This window comes from Urocitellus parryii, chromosome 8 (assembly GCF_045843805.1).
Source record: "Urocitellus parryii isolate mUroPar1 chromosome 8, mUroPar1.hap1, whole genome shotgun sequence".
NCBI lineage: Eukaryota > Metazoa > Chordata > Mammalia > Rodentia > Sciuridae > Urocitellus > Urocitellus parryii.
The window spans coordinates 52619078-52642568 of NC_135538.1; the positions used below are offsets into that span (position 1 = coordinate 52619078).

The following is a 23491-nucleotide window of genomic DNA, read 5'->3' on the forward strand; positions in this document are numbered from 1 at the left end:
GCTGAAAAACTCCATCATCCAGAGGCTGGATATGGAGAAGGAACCGGTTGAGAAAAATGACAGGTGACTAGGAAATTCCTGCCCAGGGTGGACTCCTTGAGGCAAAAGGAGATCATCTGGAAAAGGAGGGAGCAGGCATATACACATCAAGCACTACTGAGAAGTCAGGACAGAGAAATACTCAGGACATCTGACAAGAGGATCTTGTGTGTGGCCTTGCCTAACAGTCTCAGTGAGAGGTGGGGACAAAATCCACAGGAGAGCTGGCTGATGAACAAATGGGTAGGATTCTGGATAAAGAAAAGAGGGCAAACACTTTTTTTTTCCTCTCAAACACAGTAAGTTCTTTGTTATGTTTGATAATGTGCACAAGCTCTAAGGGCAAAAGAAGGAGTGAAGGAGACAGCAGAAAAAATAGTAATAAATTGAAACTGAGAAGTGTGCCCAAGAAAGTTGAATCCTAAAGTGGCAGTGGAAAGGTCAAGAAGCAATCCAATTTATACCACAGAACCACCAAAGGGCATGGAAATTTGTGGTACCCAAGACCTCTCGTGTATCAGAAGAGGACAAAATGGAGATAGCAAATGTTTCTTAAAAAAAAATAAATAAATAGGCTTCAAACTCAAGATCAAGAACAGAATAACATTAGAAATTCTCAGGAGCAACATTGGAAGGTGGAAGACAAGGACATAATGCCTTCAAATTTCTAGGGGAAAATTCATTTCAATCTTTAATTCAACATTAAATTTATCAACCAGAACTAAGGATAGCATAATGATGTTCTTAGGCATATACAGGCTCAAAAAAATTCCCTCCATAAGCCCTTCTCAAGAAGCAACTAAAGGAGGTGCTTCACCAAAATGAGGGCATAAAGTAAACTATATGATCCTGGAAAACAAAGTCATCACAAATAGGAAATAGGATGATAGTGAAGGGACATCCCAGGATGGCAGTGATGCCACAGGCCTTGGGAGCAGCCAGTCCAGATTTGAGCCACTGCTTCAAGAACATGAAACCTATAACATACGTCTGGTGTGTGAATGTGTTGAGAGGAAATTTACACATCTGGGGAAAAGTTGGGATTAAGTTTATTATAAATTAATAGTAAGAGCTAGGAACTGTAGGATGAAGGAAAGGTCATCTCAAGTATTGGCAAAGTCTGAAATAGTCAAGGGTTTGCAGTTCAAATGGTGAAGGTGAAGAAGATAAATAAAATGCTCAAGAGCAACAAGGAAGGAAAGAAAGCAGAAAAATGAAGGCATGCATCCGTCTGAATGTACTCATCATACAAACAAAAGCAAATGAAATCAACACTACTGGAAGAAATGTTTGCTTATAGATATGTTGGGACATGTTGGTTTGAGAGCAGTCGGGGTAGAGAATTAGAATACCAAACAAAAAATCTATATTAAAACACACATTACGATAGAAGATGATTGGGGCTGGGGATGTGGCTCAAGCAGTAGTGCACTCGCCTGGCATGTGTGTGGCCCGGGTTCGTCCTCAGCACCACATACAAAAACAAAGATGTTGTGTCCGCCTGTAACTAAAAAATAAATATTAAAATTCTCTCTCTCTCTCTCTCTCTCTCTCTCTTAAAAAAAAAGATAGAAGATGAACTGAGCTGGCTCTTTTCTAAAAGTTGAGTGTCATCCTTCTGGAAAAGCTTAAAATATCAGTATCTAACTTTAACAGTGGTGATTGGTATAAAGATGAATGTGTTTCTAAAATATATACATAAAATCCAAATGGAATATAACAGGTAACCCATTTAACAGGAAATTTAGAATCTACTAACATTATTACCTCCTTTTATAATGACAGGCTAATTAATCATTCACTTTTCATCTGAAGGAGGAAAATCAGCCTTCTCAAAAGGGAAGAAATTTTAGGTTGTATGACAGCTTCAATTGATGTTAAACTTCACGTGAACTTTCAGATTAAATATATTATTTTTAAAGAACATCTTGAAGTTACTTCTCACAGTCTCATAATATTGCAGGCCTGCTGCCTCCCTTAATTCAGCAATCCCAATAATGGGTAGTATATCTAGAAAAGGGGAAGTGAGTCTTATAGCCTAAAGGGATGTCCAGGTGCACAGGTTAGAATATCAGAATTTAGCTGGGCGAGGTGGCACATGCCTATAATCCCAGCGGGTGGGGAGGCTGAGGCAGGAGGATCAAGAGTTCAAAGCCAGCCTCAGCAAAAGCAAGACACTAAGCAACTCAGTGAGACCATGTTTCTAAATAAAATACAAAAATAGAGCTGGGGATGAGGCTCAGTGATCAAGTGCCCCTGAGTTCAATCCCCAGTACTCAAATAAATAAATAAAAATGTCAGAACTTTACTGATGGGGATGGTTCAAAGCTTCCATAGAAACAATTGAAACTTTGTCACCTTTGACCACATATCACTTCTCTCTCCCAATTGACATCCTGTTTCGATTTCTCAACCAAGAATGGTCTGCATTGTTCTCTCTTGTTCCCTAATTATACATTCAAAATGAATTAAGCCAGTTGCATTTCTCATGACATGGTTCTTACTTATTTTGTTCTATTTTGTTTGATGCAGGGGATTTTCTTAAATCGTTGGAATAAGGCAGGAATAAATATATACAAACAAATAATTCTGAACTATAACAGTCAAGATTATCCTAAAAACATTCCCTGACAAAAGACACAGATACATATAACCCTCGTTCTGTTAGGCTACCAACTTTAAAGTAAACTACTATAAATTAATTTGCTATGAAATGGTCACTTAATGTGTTAATAAGGCTTCCAGCATCACATATTAAGCAAGAGAGCACCTGTAAACTGGAAATCACCTAAGTCAAACTGCCATTTTACCCAAGATACTTAATGTTGCTAAATCTCCTATGGACAACTCCGACTTGCACTGAACTACATGAGGGTCCAGGCTAAATTAGGCCGGGCTACAGGGCAGATAAAGACCAGGGCAGGGTCTCAGGAGCCAAAGGGCAGTATGAGGGTGCGGGGTGCCAGAGAGAACAGCTAAGATTGGGAGGGGACTGGTCCTGCACAGACCAGAACTATACCTCCTGCATGCTCTCTACTAAACTACTTCCCTTTCCATTCCAAATATTCCTCAAAATTCACCTCTAAACACAGGTAACAATGACCATCTGAACTTCACCTCAGGAGCATATGAACCCAATTATCATTCCAAATGAAGGCTCAGAATGAGAAAAGCCATCTTGCCCACTGTTTCTTCAACTCCTTAATGCATCTCCCAATTCCTTCATAACCAATTAATACAAATTAATACACCTCCACCAACCAAAATGAGAATGCCCATTTCCTTCAAATACATGTTGCCAATCACCTTAGTCTATCTTTCCTCTAATACAGGTAAAAAATGGGAACCTATTTTTATTTTGTTGCTTTAACTATTAGTAAACTGAATAATTCATACTTCTTTTTATGGTGAATCATCTATTCATTTCCTTGTTTACATTGGGGGATTATTTTTCAGACTATTAAATATTTTTGCATTTTTATCTATTGTTCAGGCTACTAATACTTTCCCCATCTGTCATTAGATTTTTGACTATTTTTTGTTGTTTTTTATATATATTTTTTAGTTGTAAATGGACACAATACCTTTGTTTTGTTTATTTATGTTTATGTGGTGCTGAGGATCGAACCCAGTGCCGCACACATGTGAGGCAAGTAGTCTACTACTGAGCTACGACCCCAGCCCTTGATTTTGGACTATTTTTAAATTTACATTTATAGCTTTAAATATATTATTAAATATATTATATTTTAAATATATTATATTATTAAATATTTTACATATTATATATATTGGTTTTTTGTGTTTTTTCAAGTTGTGGATGGACACAATACCTTTATTTATTTTATGTGGTGCTGAGGATTGAACTCAGTACCTTACACATGCTAGGCAAGCGCTCTATCACTGAGCCACAAACCCAGCAAGAATATATATTTTGTATCTAGAGAGTGGAGCCCCTCTCTCTGCTTTCTGGTCATCATGTGAGCTGCTTCCCTCTACCACACTCTTCTGCCATGATGCCAGCCTTGAGCCCTGAGGAATGGAGCCTGCTGTCTATGGATTGAGACCTCTGAAACTCTGAGCCCCCAAATAAATTTTTCCTCCTAAAATTGTTCTGGTCTGATCTTTTAGTCACAGTAGTGAATAAAGCTGACTAAAACTTCTTTATGGCTCTCCTCAGAGAACTAAAGATACTTGTAAATACAATATATTGATAATTTCATCTTCTGGTTTGGTTCTAATCAAAAGAAGTAGTCAGAAAAAATTACTTTAGAATCAATGAGTCTATCTATATTCATGACCAGAGGTAAACATATTATTAGGGTTGTGTTATAACTAAGAAACTTTCAAGGTAAGTAACTTCTTGTACTCTTCCAATGGAGACAATACAAGGTTCAAGAACGCACCTTACAGACATTTTACAGCATAGTGAAGAGTACTGAACAAGTATTCAGCATATGCAATACTGTCGCCAAGAGGTGGGTAATTTTAAACTCAGACCCTAATATCATTGTGGTATCCCGATTTAGAAAAGCTACACTGTTATCAACTTTGCTTTCCAACCACAGAAATAACAATGCATTAAATTCTACAAACACCATCCCCTAAACTAATAACTAGCAACCTAATCTTAAAAACACTGATCTTATTCAGTGTTTAGTGGCCATTGTAAGTAATGGAAACAAAGTCAAGTGAAAAGAAAGATAATGAATGCAATACAAACAAACTAGCACACAAAAGTAAGTTTCTCTCCTTTTGAATATGAGAGAGAACCAAAAAGCCAGCAATAAAAAGTGCATGTAATTAACATCAATCACAGTAATGATGTACCATGGAACAGGAAAGTAGAAAAGTTACCGAGTCATCATCGAAAATTTTTTCGTATCCCTGCCTGTACAGTAACTCGTGAACTAGAGAACTTTAACAGACTTTCTGAAAGCTGAGAATACAGTAACTCGTACAGAACCTCGTGACCAGTTCCTGAAATACCTCAAAAATACTGTTTGCACGTGTTCCAGCCAGGGCTTGTAAGTGGAAGTATGTATATGCAAACAGGGAAGTATGTCCTGGGTATGCAAACAGGGTAGCGACCCCCAGGCAAAGGCCAAAACGGTTAGCTTCCTCCAAGGCTGTCTTTGACCGAGATCGGGGAACTGAGGAGGGAGGAAAGACGGGTGCTACCTCTGCCCTAGGACCCCACATCCACCCGGCCTGCTGCTATCCTCCTGCTCACGCCCGGCGGCTCCGGATACTCACAGCTCTGGTCTCATACAGAACCAGCTTCTGGACTGAGCTGATAATGGGGGCGGCGGCTGTGGGCATGGCCCAAGCAAATGGGGCCCCCCACGACAGGGCACCAGGCCGCGGCCCAGGTCGTGGAAGTCACCGGCCCGAGGAGACCCGGCGAGAAGATACTTCTGACCCTGGACCCCAGGTCCAGCTGAGAAAAACTGACCACTAAAGCTTCAGATGACCGGCGACAGCTCAGGTGTTTCCGGATTCCTGAGCCCCGCCTCCAGTCAAGTCCCGCCCTAGGCACCAAAGGGGCGGAATTGGAGGAAATACCATAGAGAGGGTGTGCAAGAGATTCCCATAACCTGCGTACTGCTGAGGGAGGAAGCCAAAGGCGCCATCTTTGGTGTGGGCAAAGGGAAACGTGGAAAAAAAGATCTCCGGGATTAGTTTAGTCCCATTTATCCTGTCTCTTTGGAAAAGGGAGAGGGTTTGAGATTGGGTTTCTTCTTTTGAGTCCTCTTCTCCGAGTGGCAGAGTAGATCCATTCACAAATTAGTCTTTCCACACCCACCCCACCCCACCCCACCCCCGCCTACTTCTGCTCTTGTTTTTCTGGAAACTTGCTATCAGGTGGTCCTTCAACGAGTGTCGTTTTTTTCCCTGCTCCTTTGATTATTGCCTATTTTATCCTTTGAGAGTCGGCAAAAATGCTTATTGTTCAGTGGATGTATGATCCACGAAAAATTTTTTAAATCACCTAAAAGTGTAAATTTTGAAGTTTGCCACCTTTTGTGCCTGAGGTAAATTTGTACATTCTAAAATGGGTGGAAGAGCACTGGGGTCTGAGTCTGACTGTTCTAGGTTAAAATAAAGTTTCTTCCACTAGTGTGGGAACATAAGTAAACAATGTCCGTACCCTCTCTGATACATTTGTAAAGAGAAGCGTATTATAATTATGAATACAAAAATTGATAGGAATGCAAATGCTTAGAATAACGAATCACTGTGAATGACTGCACCACCTCCCGAGGCCCCGCCCTCAAAGGGCCGCGCGCGCTGCCACCACAGGTTTCCCAGGCAACCCCTCCAACAGATCCTGGGAGGCTGCAGAAGCGGCTGGTATCCGGACTGTGGGGTCCGCTGCAGCCAGGTAAGTAGCCTTTTTACCGCTGCCAGAGGAGCTATTGTCCACTTCCCGGATGCATTTTGTTATCATTGCACAGAACCCCACCTCCTGCGGGGACCCCGACCAGTTCCTTTTCTTGCAAAACTAAACTTCATGACCCACTTTCTAAAAGCAGTTCTCCTGGAGTCAACGACAAATGTATTTATTCCACAAATACTTAACACCCACAAGAGTATAAGACGTACTAGAGTGGCTTCTAGGCTAAACTAGGCAGAATTGCTGGGTTTCCCAGGAGATGTGACCCCTCTAAACCTCAAAATCCACCACTAGATTCAACTACTGAAGTGTAAATAAAACTTTTTAAAATTTTCATAGCATGGACACACAACATAATGTGAAAGAGATTATGTTGTAAATTCAAAATTGTTAAATTACATTTAATTATATATCATTAATTTTCTTTCATAATTTGGTACATATTTTATTAAGAACCAGAAAGATGACCGTGCCAGTTCTGGCATTTTTACATTGACTTGTATCTTTTAACCGGGAAAAATACTTAGCTTTGTTCCATTTCATAATGGAAACCAACTCTTTTGAGAAGAGTTAAATATTTGCACAATGTTTTTTGTTTAGGGCAACAACTCATAAAATTTATATCTGTAGAATTCTGGTTTTCAAATATTTGGTTCTCCAATTATCATATTATACTATAATATAAGCATTTCTTTTGGAACTTAGTTTCACCTAGAAGTAGATCTGAAACAAAAAAGTTTGAGGCAAGCAGTTCATATGGAAACGTCAGGGAAGGGAAAGAACTTGATAAAGAGAATATCATGAAGCAAATTTCTCTGTGGGCTGAATTCGCTAGGGAATTCTGGATTTCATATCTAAAAGCTATCCCTCTTAAGGGGCAAGGAGCTCCGGTTTTTTCAGTCAACTCCCATCAATTATTGTTTGAAGGCTGCTATAGCAGAGCATTGGTTCCTTGGAACTTCCAGTGTGCTCTGTTCTCAGAGAGGGTCTGACCTGTTGGAGAAGGCCAGTAGACAAAGACACATTGCTGGCATTTGGAAGTCTAGTTGGCTGTATATGGAAAGGGTACATGTCAAATGCATATGGGCACTAGTATCATCTGCTACATTCCACCCCTTGAACCACTCATATCCACTCCTCACTCACAATGAGTTCACACCATCCCATCACTGATCCTTTAATATGGTAGCTAGTCTGAATTTCTTTCTGAAAAGAACTTACAGAAAGAAAATCAATGGGATAAGCCACAGAACCCACTGCTATGATTAATGGTAGGTCTGTAATGAGTCATTCATCATCTTCCTATTCTACCACTCATTCTACAACTCATCCTTACCTGTAGCCGAAACTTCTGCTGGTCTAAGTTGTGTGCCCAGTAAGATAATCAGCTTTCATCCTGAGGACTGTAAGCCCCTGGTTACTGTGTCCTTGGCAAGTCGTGATTGCTGCAGTTACCATTCATGGATATGAATGTGAATATGAATGCATCAAGATGTGTCTCAGAGGATCCTCTGGGTTCAAGACATACAACCAATTCCAATTATGTAGCAGCAAACATCTACCGGGCAGTGCAGTAACTTCTTATAGTTTTGTGGAGCCAAAAATAGCCTTTTGGAAGCAATAATTTTGGTGAAACTCTTATTGAGTCCCTTAACAGAACCATCTCTTCGGTTAACCAAGTCCAGTCTAGCAGAGCCTAAGTGGTGAGAAAGGGAGGCACAAATTGCCCAGGTCAATAACAGTGATGTTGAGAGGGGACACTCTTACTTCCACCACTTGCTTCAAAGCATCACCTTCATCTTGAAGTACACTGTCTCAATTCCCATAATCCCAAACTAGTGCTTTAGCTATAACTTTGAGAAACCCATCTGACATTTTGTCAGACCTCTAAGCGAGGTGGAATGTGGTAGGTCTAGTGGATACCATGTTCACATACCTTTTAGCATATCTACTTTATTATGAAGAGAATCATTTGATCCAAGGCAACATTACATGAGATTCCAGGATGATAAGTGAGATCATCTTAGTGGTGCTGGCCAAGGCACTATTGATAGGGAAGACAAACTCACACTAGAAGTACATCACTTGCCTCTCCCAAGGTGAAGGGGTCCTGTGTAATGAATCTGTCAGTGAATGGATGTTCTGTCTCCTCAAGGGATTGCACCATAGTGAAGGCTCAACATCAGTTCCTATTGTGAACAGGTAGAACTTTCAGCAATTGTAATAGCTAGATCAGTCTAGTGAGGGGTGCCTTGTTGTTGAGCCCATGAATAGCTTCCATCACCCCTATTCCTGCCACCATACCTTCTCCTTTTATTAGCTCACTGTGCAAGCACTGAAGGGACCAAGTACAAAGACTGGCTGACATCTATTAGGTAATCATCTTGCCCATCTGATTACTTATGCCTCTTCTGATGTAGATGGTTTGGGAGACACAAAGATGCACATATTTTCTGCCCACTTGCATTAGCTTTTTATGTTGCATAACATATTACCACAGATTTAATGGCTTAAAACATCACACATGAATTATCTCACAGTTTGCATGTCCAGGAGTCCTGGCATACCTCAGCCAGTTCCTCTGCAGTCAGGTGTTGGCTGAGCTATGCTTTCATCTGGAGACTAGAATAAGGAAAAATGTACTCCCACAGATTAGTGGAATATCAAATGACTCTGTAACTGGGAGTCCCCATCACATTATTAGCAAAATCCATGTCTTTGTGGTTGTAGGATTGAGATCCCTGTTTTCTTACTGGCTGTTGGTTACTGCTCTTCTCAGCTGCTGGAGGCTACTCACTATTCCTTGTCGTGTGGTCCTCTCACAACTGTGCACAACAGGAAGTCTCTCCTGTCTGCTAAGATGAAGCTTTAGACAACATAGCCAGGGGATAATATTTCTATCACTTTTTCTATATTTAGAAGCAAGTCACAGATTTCACTTGTACTCAAGGGAAGAGAGTGTGACTCATTGGAGGTCACCATGGGTGTGTCTGCCAAATCACTCTCCAATTACAGGTTCTTCTCCAGAACTCTTTCTCTTTTAATCTCATTTCTTCTAGGCCCTTGATAAAGCTATTCTGCATTGTCTTCTGATTTGAGGACCTATGAGTATAGCTTAAAGCTCTGTCAAGAGAATTTCCCTAATTGCCATTTTTTTAGGGCTATCTGTGAGTAGGACTAAAGTCTGGAAGCATACCATTTATAACTTGCCCCAATATATTTGGATTCTTTTTTTTTCATTTTCCATCAGCAGTTCCTAGGGAATTCCACATGAGATATAAGCTGAAAGAGAGACATTGGTGCACAGAGACAGGTGACAGGAGTTCCCCCCGCTGCTTATTTGTAAAACTTTCCTGTGTCCTCCAGTCCTGCTTGAACCTGATCCTCATGTTCCATTTTTATCATTCAATGGGTTGTTACTGAACTTGCCCAACTTTAGGACTTGATCTGTCTGATATACTCCACTTATGATGGGGACTCCCAATTACAAAGTCACTTGATATGCCCTGACCAAGCATTCATTCTCTATAATAGCCTGGGGCATGCAAAAGCTGCTTTATGAATGAGGAATAGTTCTCTAATGCAAATGACAAGAATCTACACTGAAATTCTCCTTTTGTGGGTTTTCTAAGACTCTAAAAGTATTCTTATTCACCACGGATAATCTTTAGCATGTGGGATTATCCAGATAAGTGACCTAGGAATCAAAGCCTCTGGAACCACAGCTTGAAACATGCTGTGGTCCCTGCTCAAAACCAATAGGTTTCCAAGTTATCCAGTAGATGGGTCAAAACCCAGTATTGCCAAGTATTCCATGTTCTCTCCAAAAACTAAGAGACCTACAAAGTACTGAGGTTGTGTTAACTCAACTTTTCATCTCTCTGACAAAATATCTGAAAGAAACAACTTACAGGAGAATTTGTTTTGGCTCATGGTTCAAAGGTTTCAGTCCATTTTGGCTTACTCCATTGTTTCTGAGCCTGTGTTGAAGCAGAACATCATAGCAAAGGATGTGGCAGAGAAAAACTGCTCACATAATGGCAGCCAGGAAGCAGAGAATGAGAGAGAAGGGACTGGGGATAATATACAGTCCTCAGTGGCATGCACCCAAGGACCCCCTACTCCTACAGTTTCCACCACCTCCCAGACATCTATTCAGCTATGAATCCATCAATACATTCATCCATTGATGAAGCTAGAGCCCTCATTATCCAATTACTTCCCCGAGTCTCCACCACTGAAATCGCTAAACTGGAGACCAGTCCTTCAACACATAAGCCTTTGAGGACATTCCAGATCCAAATCATAACAGGTCACAGTGCAAGGTACAGTAACTTGCCCTTCACATTGAAGAGAAAGTCTCAGAATATTTCAGACCACTGGCCTTTAAAATTTCACCAAAGTAACAAGTCATTGAATCTTTATGGGTTTATCTCCCACTCTGTGCTGGAGATGCATTTTATGAGGGAATCGAAGACACTTGCCACTTCTTGCTTGACCACGTCTGATACTGTGAACCGACAAGGCTCTTTTATACCATATTGTCACAAAGAGCAGGACAGTCCTTGGATAAGACTGAATGTTCATTGCTGACTGTTCTAAGTGAATACAAATTCCTCTTTTCTTGATAAGGATTGAAAAGAATGTATACATTTGCCAAATCTGTAACTACATACCACATATGAGAGACTATATCAATCTAGCAAAGGTCTCATCTGCATGACAGACCACTTGATTCAATTGACAACCACTTGATTCAATTGACAATAGTCTACCCCCATCTGTTATAATTAAACAGGTTAACACATCTTTTAAATCATTTTCTGTAGCACTGTTAAGAGTGATTTACTACTAGTTATTTTTCCCAGGGTCAGCAAAGCAGATATGCAGTTCCATGAGTTTTGACTTCATTTCTTCTGACCTCAATGAAAGGGTGTCCTCTGGCCACTTCCTTTTTCTTCACATCCTCTCCAGCATTTTTTATTGTTTATATTCTTGATGATCACCCTTCTGACAGATTTGAGATGAAATCTCAGTGTAGTTTTGATTTGCATTTCCCTAATTACTAATGATGTTGTACATTTTTATATATTTATTGGCCATTTGTATTTATTCTTTTGAGCAGTGTTTAATTCATTTGCCCATTTGTTATTGGGCTATTTTATTTTTTGGTGTTAAGGTTTTTTTCAGTTCATTATATATTCTAGATATTAATCCTCTGTCAGAAGAGTAGCTTTCAAAAATTTCCTCCCATTCTGTAAGTTCTCGCTTCACATTCTTATTTGTTTCCTTTGCTGTGCAGAAGCTTTTTAATTTGATGCCATCTCATTTCTTAACTCTTGGCATTATTTCCTGAACTTTAGGGGTCCTACTGAGAAAGTCTTTTCCTGTGCCTATAAGCTGGAGTGTTGACCCTATGTTTTCTTCTAGGAGTTGCATATTTTCTATTCTAAATCCCAGGACTTTGATTCATTATGAATTGTCTCTTGAGCAGGGTGAGACATGAGTTTAGTTTCGTTCTTCTATATATGGATGACCAGTTTTCCCAGCACCATTTGTTCAAAAGGCTGTCTTTTCTCCAATGTATGTTTTTGGCACCTTTACCAAGGCTCAGATGACTGTAGATGTGTAGGTCTGTCTCTTGTGTCCTCTATTCTGTACCATCGGTCTATGTGACTGTTTCTTTAAGAGTACTATGCAGGTTTTGTTACTTTGGCTTTTGTAGTGTAAGTTGAAGTCAGGTATTGTGGTGCCTCCAACATTTTGACTAAGAATTGCTTTGGCTATTCTGGGTCTTTTTTTCTTCCAAATGAGTTTTAGGACTATTTTTCCTACTTCTGTGAATGTCATTGGCATTTTGATGGAAATTGCATTGGAACTATATATTGCTTTTGGTAGTATGACCATTTTAACAATATTAATTCTGCTTATCTATGAACATGGAAGGTCTTTCTGTCTTCTAATGAGGTTTTCTTTAATTTCCTTCTTCAATGTTCTGTAGTTTTCATTGTAGAGGTCTTTCACCTCAGTAGTGAAACCTCCAAGGGTGTTTTTTTTTTTTTAAGGCTATTGTGAATGGACTTGTTTTCCTGATTTCTTTCTTAGCAGATTCATATTCATTTATTCATTTGTTAGCATATAAGAAACACCTTCATGCATGGCCATTTTCTTTCTATCTTATATTTACACACACAAAAAAAGGCAGATCACAATAATAATTTAATTTGATGTATTAATTTGGAAACGACTAACATCTGTACAAAGTAAATCTTTCTATCCAGAAATATATCATGGTTCTTCATGAGGTCTTCTTTAGTATCCACCAGCAAAATTTTATAGTGTACATTTCTTTTTTGTAATATTTCTTAATTGTTGATGGACCTTTATTTTATTTATTTGTATGTGTTACTGAGAATCGAACCCAGTGCTTCACACATGCTAGGCAAGCACGCTACCACTGAGCCACAACCCCAGCCCCCCTCCCTCAATAGTGTACATTCCTAACTAAATTTATTCATGCCCTTTTTATAGGTTTTGTGTAACTGTGAGGTTATTGTTGTTATTGCTTGAATAAAAGAAAATTTTTGGTTTTTTGAAAAAATATTTTCACTATCTGATGTTAATTAAATACTGTGTTTAATAGTCCTAACAAATAATAGTATCATTCTTTCATTCATATTTTATAACTTCCAATTTAAATTTTTCTTTGATATAGAATATTTAGAAGCACGTTGTTGTTTTTTTCTTTTTAATTTTCAAAAATTAGGAGCTTTTACTAGAGCAAAATAAAAGGAAAAGGCAGCATGTGGGGGAGGGTCAGATATCAAAGATGCAGGGAGTTTCACTGGAATAGAATAAAGAGATTGAGAGGGAGGGAGGGAGGAGGAACAAGAAAGGGGAGGAAATATGTTATGAATTTAACAAAATCACATTATATGCATATATGAATATACCATGGGAAATTTCATCTTTATGTATGATGAAAAAAAAGTACTAATGGAAAATAAATAGAAAGTACTAATAATGAATAAATAAATAAATGAGTGAAAGGAAGATCAGTAGAGCAAAGAAAGGAGAACAGAGGAATGGGAGAGAGGAAGGAAAGTTGGGTGAATGGGGATTGAAATCAAATTCCACACATGCATGATTTTGTCAAAATGAACCTCAGTACTATGTATAATTACAAATTAAAAATTTTAAAATTAGGAACTTTAAAAAAATATTTTTAAATATTATTACATGGCTTCATTTGAGTCAAGAAATTTTTACATTTACATGATAAAAATATTCTATGAGTATATGTAAAATATTTTGAGTATAAATATATAGTCAATAGGTGTTTAAAAACAAGACATGTTCTTTGCACAAAAACAGAACTATTAACCTAATTTGTTTCTGATTCAATCCACCAAAACCAATATACATTGAAAACTTGATTCTTAGTTAGGCTCTGTGCCATATGCCTATAATTACAGAAGCTTGGTAGACTGAGGTAGGAGGATCGAGAGTTCAAAGCCAACGTCAGCAACTTAGTAAGGCCCTAAGCATCTTAGTGAGACCCTGTCTCTAAATTAAAAAATTTTTAAAAGGGCTGGGGATATGGCTCAGTAGTAAAGCACCCCTAAGTTCAATCCCTGGTACCAAAAAAAGAAAACTTAGTTTGTTTAGATATATATATTTTTTCAATCCAACAATTCATGTATTTATAAGTTGGTTAATGAACCTCTTCTTCCATGCAGATATAATTTTTTAAAATGTGTGTTCTATGCTTAGAAATCCACTTAACAACTAGTTAAAGAGAGCAATTTTTTTAAAAAAAATAAGCTTTAAAATAAAGATATGTTCTCATAGACATTATATGTTCTCACAAACATTGTAAGTATTACAAAGTCGAAAAACAAAACTACATTACTTTTGTAAAATTTCTATGCATATATTCAGCCAATACTTCCTAAAATATAAAAAAATGAATCTAATAAATTTATCCAGTGTTACTTTTTATATTTCCGGTAAAATTTATATGCACATTTTATACACATGTTTGTATAATGTTGAACTTTAATTTGATCTTTAATATACATATTATAGCAGATACATGTGTCTTTATACACATGTATATGTATATTTTTCTTTAATTTAGTCCTTGGAAAACTCTTATTTTGAACCCCCTTTTATACAGTTTATAGTTAGATTTTGTTTCTTTCTTGAAGACCCTATTATTGTTTTAATAGTTAAATTTAATTTCTTTGCAATTATTGACAAAATTCATGTAGTAATAGTATAGAATGGCTTCCTGGAGTAAGTAAATTCTGGATATTCCAGCACTCCCTAGACTACCTGCTCCAATCAAATTGGGCACTTTAACAATTCTACTTTTTCTTATTGTAGTATTTTGTATTATGATTTCTCAAAAGAAGACAGAAGAACATCCTTTTGCAGATATATTTGATGAAGATGAAACTGAAAAAGATTTTTTGTTGTCCAAACCTGTTTGCTTCATTATATTTGGGAAACCAGTAAGTTCTCTCCTCTATTATTTAGTATAATTTTTTAAAACCACAGTCTTGTAAGTTACCACACAAGAACGGAAACCAAATAGTTTGCTAATTTGTTGAGTATCTTTGAGGTTTTCATTGTATCACTTAAAGTCTTATATACTATTGGTAAATTCAAAACTTTCTCTCCTTTTTCAGCTACACTAGAGCTGAAAAAGAAACCAGATTGTATTCATATTCATTTTATATTATGAGGAAATTAACTTATCCAAACATTGCACCATGATAACCTAGTAGTGTGTAATCTTAAATTATGTCAGACTTGATTTGCATATAAGAGTTTCTTAAACATTTGTTGCAAGGTTCTCTGTATATGCCATGATAAGACATGATCAAGACATTCTGGGAGATTCTCCTATTAATACCCAAAGACCCTGAGAGCAACATGCCTCAGTCTTTACCTACAATGTGTTAGAGGACCTCTGTATTATCTTTCCACAAACAGAAGAAACCAAAAGTGGCTGTTATAAAATTGTTCACCTTTCTAGGTAATTCTAGTGAGGACCTCTAGAGAAGAGCCATTTTCAGCCAGTGAGCTAGTTAGTAGTTACCATTAGAGGTCTGAGCTGGTTAGCTGGAAAACCTTTCCAGAACAGCAAGAGATTGAGAGCTGGAGCCCATCCTTGACTTAGTTTTGTGGGAACCCTGGGACGGATAGATACCAAGAAATGTTTCCAACAACTTTCATTACTTTTCTGAAAACAGACACTTTTAAAAGTCAACATTGACAGCAAGCAGATGCAAATTTTTCGGTGTGAAAGTGCCCTTTGACCTTTAATAGGTGATATTTTCCAAAAATATCAGTTAAGAAGGGTTTCTTTTCTCTTAAAAATTACTAAGTGGAAATCTGTTAGAACATTCATTTTGCTTTAGGAAGGAAATAAAATAATGAATCTCAATATAATCATGATTATTTATAGTCATAGTCAAGTAATTTGACAAAGGAGTGCAACACGACAGTGGTGTAGCTTCCTGATTTCAAGGTTACTTTCATACTTTAAAAAAGTATTTAAATCAATTTAGGAGATGTGGCTATGCAAAAATTAGCACAGAAAAATGAAGTTATAAGTATATATAGTATGTAAAATATGCTCTCATTTTATTTTTTAATGTTTTTATTTGTTTTAATTAGTCATACATGACAGTAGAATGCATTCATGCACTTTGATATATCATACATAAAAGGGATATAATTTCACATTTTTCTGAGTGTACATGTTGTAGAATCATATTGGTTATGTAGTCACATGTATACATAAAGCAATAATGTCTGTTTCATTTTGCTATCTTTCCTATCCCCATCCCCTTCCCTACCCTCCCTTCACTTCCCTCTACCTAATCTAAGGTAACCCTATTCTTCTCTAGATGGGCCCTCTGCCCCACCCCCACCTTATTGTGAATTAGCATCCGCATATTAGAGAAAACATTCTGCCTTGGGTTTTGGAGATGGCTTATTTCACTTACCATGATTTTCTCCAACTCTATCCATTTACTGGCAAAGGCCATAATTTCATTTTTCTATAAAACTGAGTAATATTCCATTGAATATGTACAGTCTTCACTTTTATGGGAAAAACTTGAAGTAATAGAATATTTAAAAACTCATATTTTGTTTCACTGTCAAATGATTATTCTACTGAGTTTTAAACAATATTTCTTTTTTAAGGGAGCTGGGAAGACAACATTAGCCAATCAGATAGCACAGACATGGAAATGTGTTCGTGTTGAAGGTAATTTTATCTTTTTTTCCCCAATATTTTATTTTGAAAACTTTCAAATATGCATGAAATGGAAAGAACTGTGCAACAAACACCCATATACCTGTCCACCCACCATCTATATTCCACAATTAACATCTTGCCATATTTCCTTTATTGGACATCTGTCTACCTTTAACACAGTAAGCATTTTAACACAGCAAGCATTAGCTTTATAATAGAGCAATCCAGTCATGTTTTGACCGATTACTACTAGTTTTGTTTATATAATTTAGGAGTATATGGAATGTCCTTGACTCCATTCTTACTGTCCCCAATTCTCTATAATTTAGAGTTATTTGTGATATGTGTGTTTTTAGTGTCTTCTTACAAAAGACAAGAAGAGAAGGAACTCTCAAAGCTTTTCTTGGGAGCACTTTCCAGATTACCTTCAATGATAAATTTTATTTTTATGTATAAGATTTCTTACATTTTTTACAATATATGACAATAGGTTGATACACACACACACACACACATCCACATCAGTGAAGCTATTTATGTCCTATTAGAAAAATAAGGAAAAGAATGAACAGGAAACTTATAAGAGTAGAACTAGGAGGTATAAGAAAAAGTTTAACCTTACTGTTATTCAAAGAGGTACTAATTAAAACAGTGATCCATATTTGCCTATCAAATTGTCGGTGACTCTTTAAAATTATTGTAATTGGCAAAGGTGCTGTGGAATGGGCAGTCTAGAGGCTCTTTGTAAAATTGAGATCTGGTACAATGTTTTCAAGAACAATTTGGTAACCTATAACAGAGAGAGATCTTTGATAATTTCTCCTCTGTTTTTTTTTTTTTTTTGATCAAAAATTTTATTTCTGGGCCTGGGGGATAGCTCAGCAGCAGAGTATTTCCTAGGATATGTGAAGCCCCAGGTTTGATTCCTAGCGCGCGCGCACACACACACACACACACACACACACACACACAAAATTCACTTCTAGGAAATCTTGAAGAAAACCAAACATCCCATAGACTCTTAATAAGACTAGTGACACAATTAAGCTCCTGAGTCTCCCCTCAGTCTCACTTTAATGTTTCTCACTTTAACGTTTCTTGATGCATACTTCCCTTTTATACAACCAGTGTGCAAAATTAATGAGTTCTGGATATAACTGAATGATTACAAAAGAATCTGGACTAATAACTTAAATGTATACTTTTATATGACACATTATAATGCACAAATCACTGTCATATATACCACCTCATTTCATCCTTGCATTATCTTCTGTACAACACAGGGCCCATGGATCTAAGATACAGAGATGTTTAAGAAGTTAACTCCCCAAGTCTCTTTAACATGCAGAGGGGAGAAGTAAGTTCTCTAGAGAATACATTCTGCTGGGGATATAGCTCAGTTGGTAGAGTGCCTGCCTCACATGCACAAGGTCCTGGGTTAAATCCCCAGTACCACCAAAAAAAAAAAAAAAAAAGAAGAAGAAGAAAAAGAAAGAAAGAGAATATATTCTGCTGCCTCTACTTTGGTTAGGCCTAAATAACATAATGTGCACAAATATGCTTTGTGAATTCTAAAGTGCTATACAAATATTAACCTTTGATATCAATTAGAAGACACTTCAAATGTGTTTCTTACTTTGGCAATCATAATACCAGCTTATGCTAATATTTTGAATTCATGTTTTAGCTTTACCTATTTTGGAGGAAATGATTGCTACTGAATCTGAATCAGGAGCTATGGTAAGCAAAACTAAATTTCCAAGTTACTATGATTACTATAAAAAAAGTCTGCACCACAGACATATTATACAGTAGTGAACGATATCTGTCCTTGTTCTTAGCTGCGGTCAATGCTGATCAGTGGTAACAGCATTCCAGATGAACTTGTCACAAAGCTAATGTTGGAGAAGCTCAACTCCTCAGAAGTCTCTCACTTTGGTATGTTGAGGCACAAATAATTTCTGGGGTTGCTCTTTCTTTTGTCTTAGCACAGGAAACTTAGTGTCTGTAGCCAATTGAGAAACTCAGAGTTTTATTTGCTTGTTTATTTGTTTTTATTCCCCATATTCTACATTTGTAAAAATAATAGCAATAATAATAAGTTTATATGCCCAATCTTATTTAATATTGTGCAGTCTAACAAAGCATCAAAAAATGTGCTGTAGTCTGGCAATGCCTCTAGCCTCTGCTTCCCGCTTTTCTGTTCACCCTGAGTCTTCTCTCCATGTTCTCCTGTCCATGGTTGGGTTTCTCTGCATTAGTCCACATTTGCAAAGCAAGAATGGAAACTGGAATGGCACCAGCTTGCCCTCTGGCTCCAGGTATTGGAACTTCATCCAATCTGCTCTGAGTGTGGAATGGAAAAATCTCCCTCTATTTAAATGCATGCTGAGCAAGGACTTTGTGTCTGAAATTTCTCATGACAAAGACCACTGAAGATTAGGGATTAAGTTTAGATTGATTAAAAGAGAAAACTCTAAGACATTTGCAAAATAAAAGAAGAAGAAGAAAGATGAGCTTAGGAAAAAATAATCCACTGAAATAGATTTGTTGAACGAAAGAAGGAAAGGAAAATTTATTCTATTTTAGGAGGAAAAGTCTTAAAGGACATCCAGGCAAAGCTCTAATGGCAGGACAGACTGAGAATATAAAACAGAAAGCTTTCAGTAAGTTATGAGAGGACATTATAGCTATTAAGAATACAGAGATAAAAATAAAGCTCTGTAAAGTAAAAACCATGACTGCCAAAGCAAATCAATAATGGAAACAGCAAAAGCAGCTTTGTCAAAACAAACTACAAATCTATTGTGTGTATCTACAGACAGAAAGAGTTCTCTCCACATCAATAATATGAATGTGTAGATGATGTACAGAATCAACTGTACCTATCCATACAAAAATCTCTACCATATATAGGTTATATATGTTAATAATTATAATTAGAAAATTTAGAAAAATAGGAATGGAGCTGGGAATGAGGTGTTCCTTTACTGTTTGAAGCTGTTTGTATTTAACTATACTAAGTAAAAATTTTTAAGTTTAAAAATAGAATCTTATGTAGAGAATTGAAATGAGCAAAAATAAGAGGGACTATTGGCTTATGAGAAATATTTAATTGTGATAATTGTGAAGTTGATTTCCCTCGCTTACTGATCTTAAGCCCTAAATAAATAGAATAAGATCCATTTTTAAAACATAGGTATTATAAATATGTTAGAGTATAAATAGTTACCATTTATTTATAAACTGTCTATGTCTATACTTCATCAGTGATAAAGAGGATGAATTGGGGAAAATAACCCAGATTGTAGGAGATTAGAAAAGTGAAATGACAAAAAGGATAATCATGGAATTCAAAATTAGATAAATAAATGACCTCCAAAAGCATAGTAACTGAAACTGTATCATACATATATGTATATAAGTGAATATTTGTTTATACTTTACTCACCTCTTGAAAATTGTAGAGTAGTTTAATGGCTACAAAAAATCTGGCTTAAATTACAAACACTGGCAATAGCATAAAGGGAAAAATAAAAAGAGAAACTTAATTGTGTCATTCACAGTTCATAAATTTTAAAAATTCTTACTAGGGAAAAGTCAAAGCAAAAGCACACAGAAGGTTTGATATAAAGATCACACATACACAAAAGAGTCTATCACCCTGCTTTCACAAGACAACTCTTATCTAATCTTGTTGCATCTATATCTCTGTCTACTCCTCTCTCCCAACCTATTTTCATTTTGAAGCTAATCCATATTATATCAGTTCATTCATAAATTTTTCAGTATGTGACTCTTAAAGATAAGGACTCTTAAACTTATTACCACTTAACCATCATCACCCCTAAAAAAATTAATAATATTTCTTGGACACTATCAACTAACCAGTCTGGTCAAATTCCACTAATTGCCTTTGAGATTTTTTTTAAAGAGTATTTGTGGCACAGGTAGGAGCAAGATCCAACCAGGCTTCACATATTGTAACTGATTAATTGATTGGTATGTTTCAAATCTCTTTTAATCTTTAAGGTTTTCCTTACCTCTTACCTCTTTCTATTTTTTCATGTTTCCTTTGTTGAAAAAATTAGTTATTTGCTTTGTAGAGTTTTCCACACTATGAGTTTGTCTGATTGCATCATCTCGTATCATTTAATTGATTTCTGTGTCTTAGGAGATGGCAGAGTAAGAATGGTAGAAATTATTTCTTCAGTTTGAGCATCACACTCTCACCATTTGATTTCATAGCCATATTCTAGGTATGCACAACTGGCTCATTTAAAGGCTGCTATGAAGACAGGACCTAGAGCCCTTTCTGCCCAGTTTTCTCTTACCCTGTCACATTCCCAAAGGAATTTTTTGGGAACCTTAGCACTCTTCTAAACACAGTTTGAAAGTCTCCTCAAATTCTCATTAAGGATTCTCATTCTGGTGTTAGATCTTAACCAGTAGCCCGGTAAAAGGTAGATGTAAAATTGGAAGTAAAGTGATTTTGAAACAGACATATGACCTGAGTCAGGGGACAGGCAAGGCTAGAAATAGATGAATCCAAAATTCCTAGAGAGATGTGTGCTTCCAGGGACACTATAGTAAAGCATTGCCAAATTCAATCTGATTTTTTTCTGTACCAGCGCCCTTCTATATTTGGAGCTTCCATTACTACAAAGAACCTACACAATCTATAATCTCTTTATTAATAGTCCATCATGCTGTGTTGGCTGTCAACCAAAATCAGCTTCTTGGAATAACTTCCTCACCCAAGAGAAGAAAAAAAAAAAAGTATAGTCTATGCTTGAGGATCCAGAAAATTCTCTCTCTTCTACTTGCTTCTATATTCTGGAAAAATTCATTTTTCCCAGTGAATGATGATTAGCTCTAGTCTAGACACTCCAGGTATACAACATTTTAGATGATCTTGCAAGTTATTGGTCACCAGTGTGTCCATTTATGCTGGCCTGAGGTTTAGTGAATAGCAAGGCTGGCTGGACACAAAGCTGTCTGATGTCTCTGTATCTCTCATCACTTCAATCTGAAAACAGTAGCCTGCCGCTGTCAGTTTATGGAACTAGGAAATACCTCCTGCTTTCCACTGTGCCAAGAAATGTGAACAGAGTTAAAATGTGGGCCTGGTCCATCTGATTTCACCTGAGTGGTTGACTAGACAGTATTTCAGCTTTCTCTGATGTAGGCCAGATAGTACCTACAAAGTGCCTACTATGCCTGTGCTAGTACATGCATGGAGTCCACCATCCCTCCATCTTCAGCATGGAAGGGCAAGGCTTTGGTAAATGCTCTCAAGGAAGTGTGGGCAGGGATGGGGGGAGTTCATCATCTGTGTTTCCATCTTCACCTATGTCTCTGAGATTAGAGAAATTGACAGTAGGCTCCTCGGCTCTGGTTATTTACTTGTTGTATTCCTCTGAGATCCTTCCAGAACTGGGCCTAGAGGACTAAGAAATCCCACTTTACATCTGCAGTGGTGAGTCAATCTTAAATGCTATAACCGTCTCTCCCACACCTCCTCCCACAACCCAACCATATTGCTTTCAAGAAAATACATGAAGAAAATCCAGCATCACATAGCTATGTAGCTAGAAAAAGGAAGTGTTTAATTGACTTTTAGATAACTGTGAATATTCTTAATCCTACATTAAAACTCAACAACTGGAAGGATTTTTAAAAGTTAATTATATTGTATCATTTGAAACTACATCAGCAAATTTTTCAAACTTGGTTACATTAAAATCCCTGGTTTACCTTGCACTTGTTATGAGTCTCTTTCCTATCCATGATTTTATAGCCTATGAATTAGTCATTTATAAAATTCGTGTTTACTGAATTATGCAGATCTCCAAAATGTTAACAGTTCATTACACAATATCAAAAAAAATCACATTTGTTAATGTCACCACCAATCTTATCAGAAAAATGTAAGAATTAAAAAGCTGTTAAGCTTATGGCAGTGGAAACAAGTTTTCCAAAATTCAAATTTTCACTTAAATTTTATGCTTGGAAACAACTACTATCAGTTGTTGTCCCTGAAGTAAGAGACATACTTCATTTACTTTTTATAAGATTTTTGCCAAATATCCAAGGCTTAAATGTAATTTGTCAGTTGTTCTTCCAAGAAAAAAAAATTCATAAAAATAGCAAAAATGTAAGTCAAAGTCCATGAATTTCCATTGAAGGAATTGAGACTTTATTGTTAAGAGAAAATGTTATGAGGAAGTGACATAATTAAAGAAATATATTTATTTATTATAGGGGTGGTAAACAGAGTGAATGTCATTGAGATTTAGGCTTCTGGGCAGGAGTACAAGCCAATAGATGTGCTAAGCCAAAATGTATTCTGTTCTGTTCCATTCTTTAAACTTAATGGTGGATGCATAGGTATTATATTACTTCCTATAAATTATATACTAAATTATATTATGAAATATTTAATAAAGAAAATAATATGTCATGAAACCCTTACAATATACCTTTACCTTTCATCATATGAGCCTTCCTAACATGAGTTAAAGGAATTACTAGCATGTAATTTCCTTCCCTAGGCATCTCATCTGTCTGAATAAATTGACTTGAAATTTTTAAAGATGTCACTTCCTAGCCCATTAATTTCTTTTTTATTATCAGAAAACCATTTTTCATAGTTATACTTCATGTGGCAATAACCATAGCTGTTCCTTCAAAATTTTTGACAGATAACTTTATGACCTGTGTTATATTAATCAATAGCTATATGATATTTTATAAAGTAATAATAATAAATCCAT

General features: G+C 36.7%; 2 protein-coding genes and 1 non-coding gene across 3 annotated transcripts in view; 2 read left to right on the plus strand and 1 right to left on the minus strand.

Moving 5' to 3' along the window:
* Fig4 (FIG4 phosphoinositide 5-phosphatase) overlaps positions 1-5528 on the minus strand; it is a 104783-nt gene extending 99255 nt beyond the window's left edge. The window contains exon 1 of the mRNA XM_026389612.2: positions 5296-5528. Within this exon, the coding sequence (XP_026245397.1) occupies positions 5296-5361 (66 nt within the window). The 5' untranslated portion in view covers positions 5362-5528. The remainder of the gene's footprint in view (positions 1-5295) is intronic.
* Positions 5529-14835: 9307 nt separating this feature from the next.
* Ak9 (adenylate kinase 9) overlaps positions 14836-23491 on the plus strand; it is a 128470-nt gene continuing 119814 nt past the window's right edge. The window contains exons 1-4 of the mRNA XM_026389647.2: positions 14836-14952; positions 16658-16721; positions 18403-18455; positions 18557-18653. Coding sequence (XP_026245432.2) covers positions 14836-14952; positions 16658-16721; positions 18403-18455; positions 18557-18653 — 331 coding nt within the window. The remainder of the gene's footprint in view (positions 14953-16657; positions 16722-18402; positions 18456-18556; positions 18654-23491) is intronic.
* On the plus strand, positions 18101-18173 carry Trnav-cac (transfer RNA valine (anticodon CAC)). Its single transcript has one exon. It is a non-coding gene; the product is annotated as a tRNA-Val (tRNA).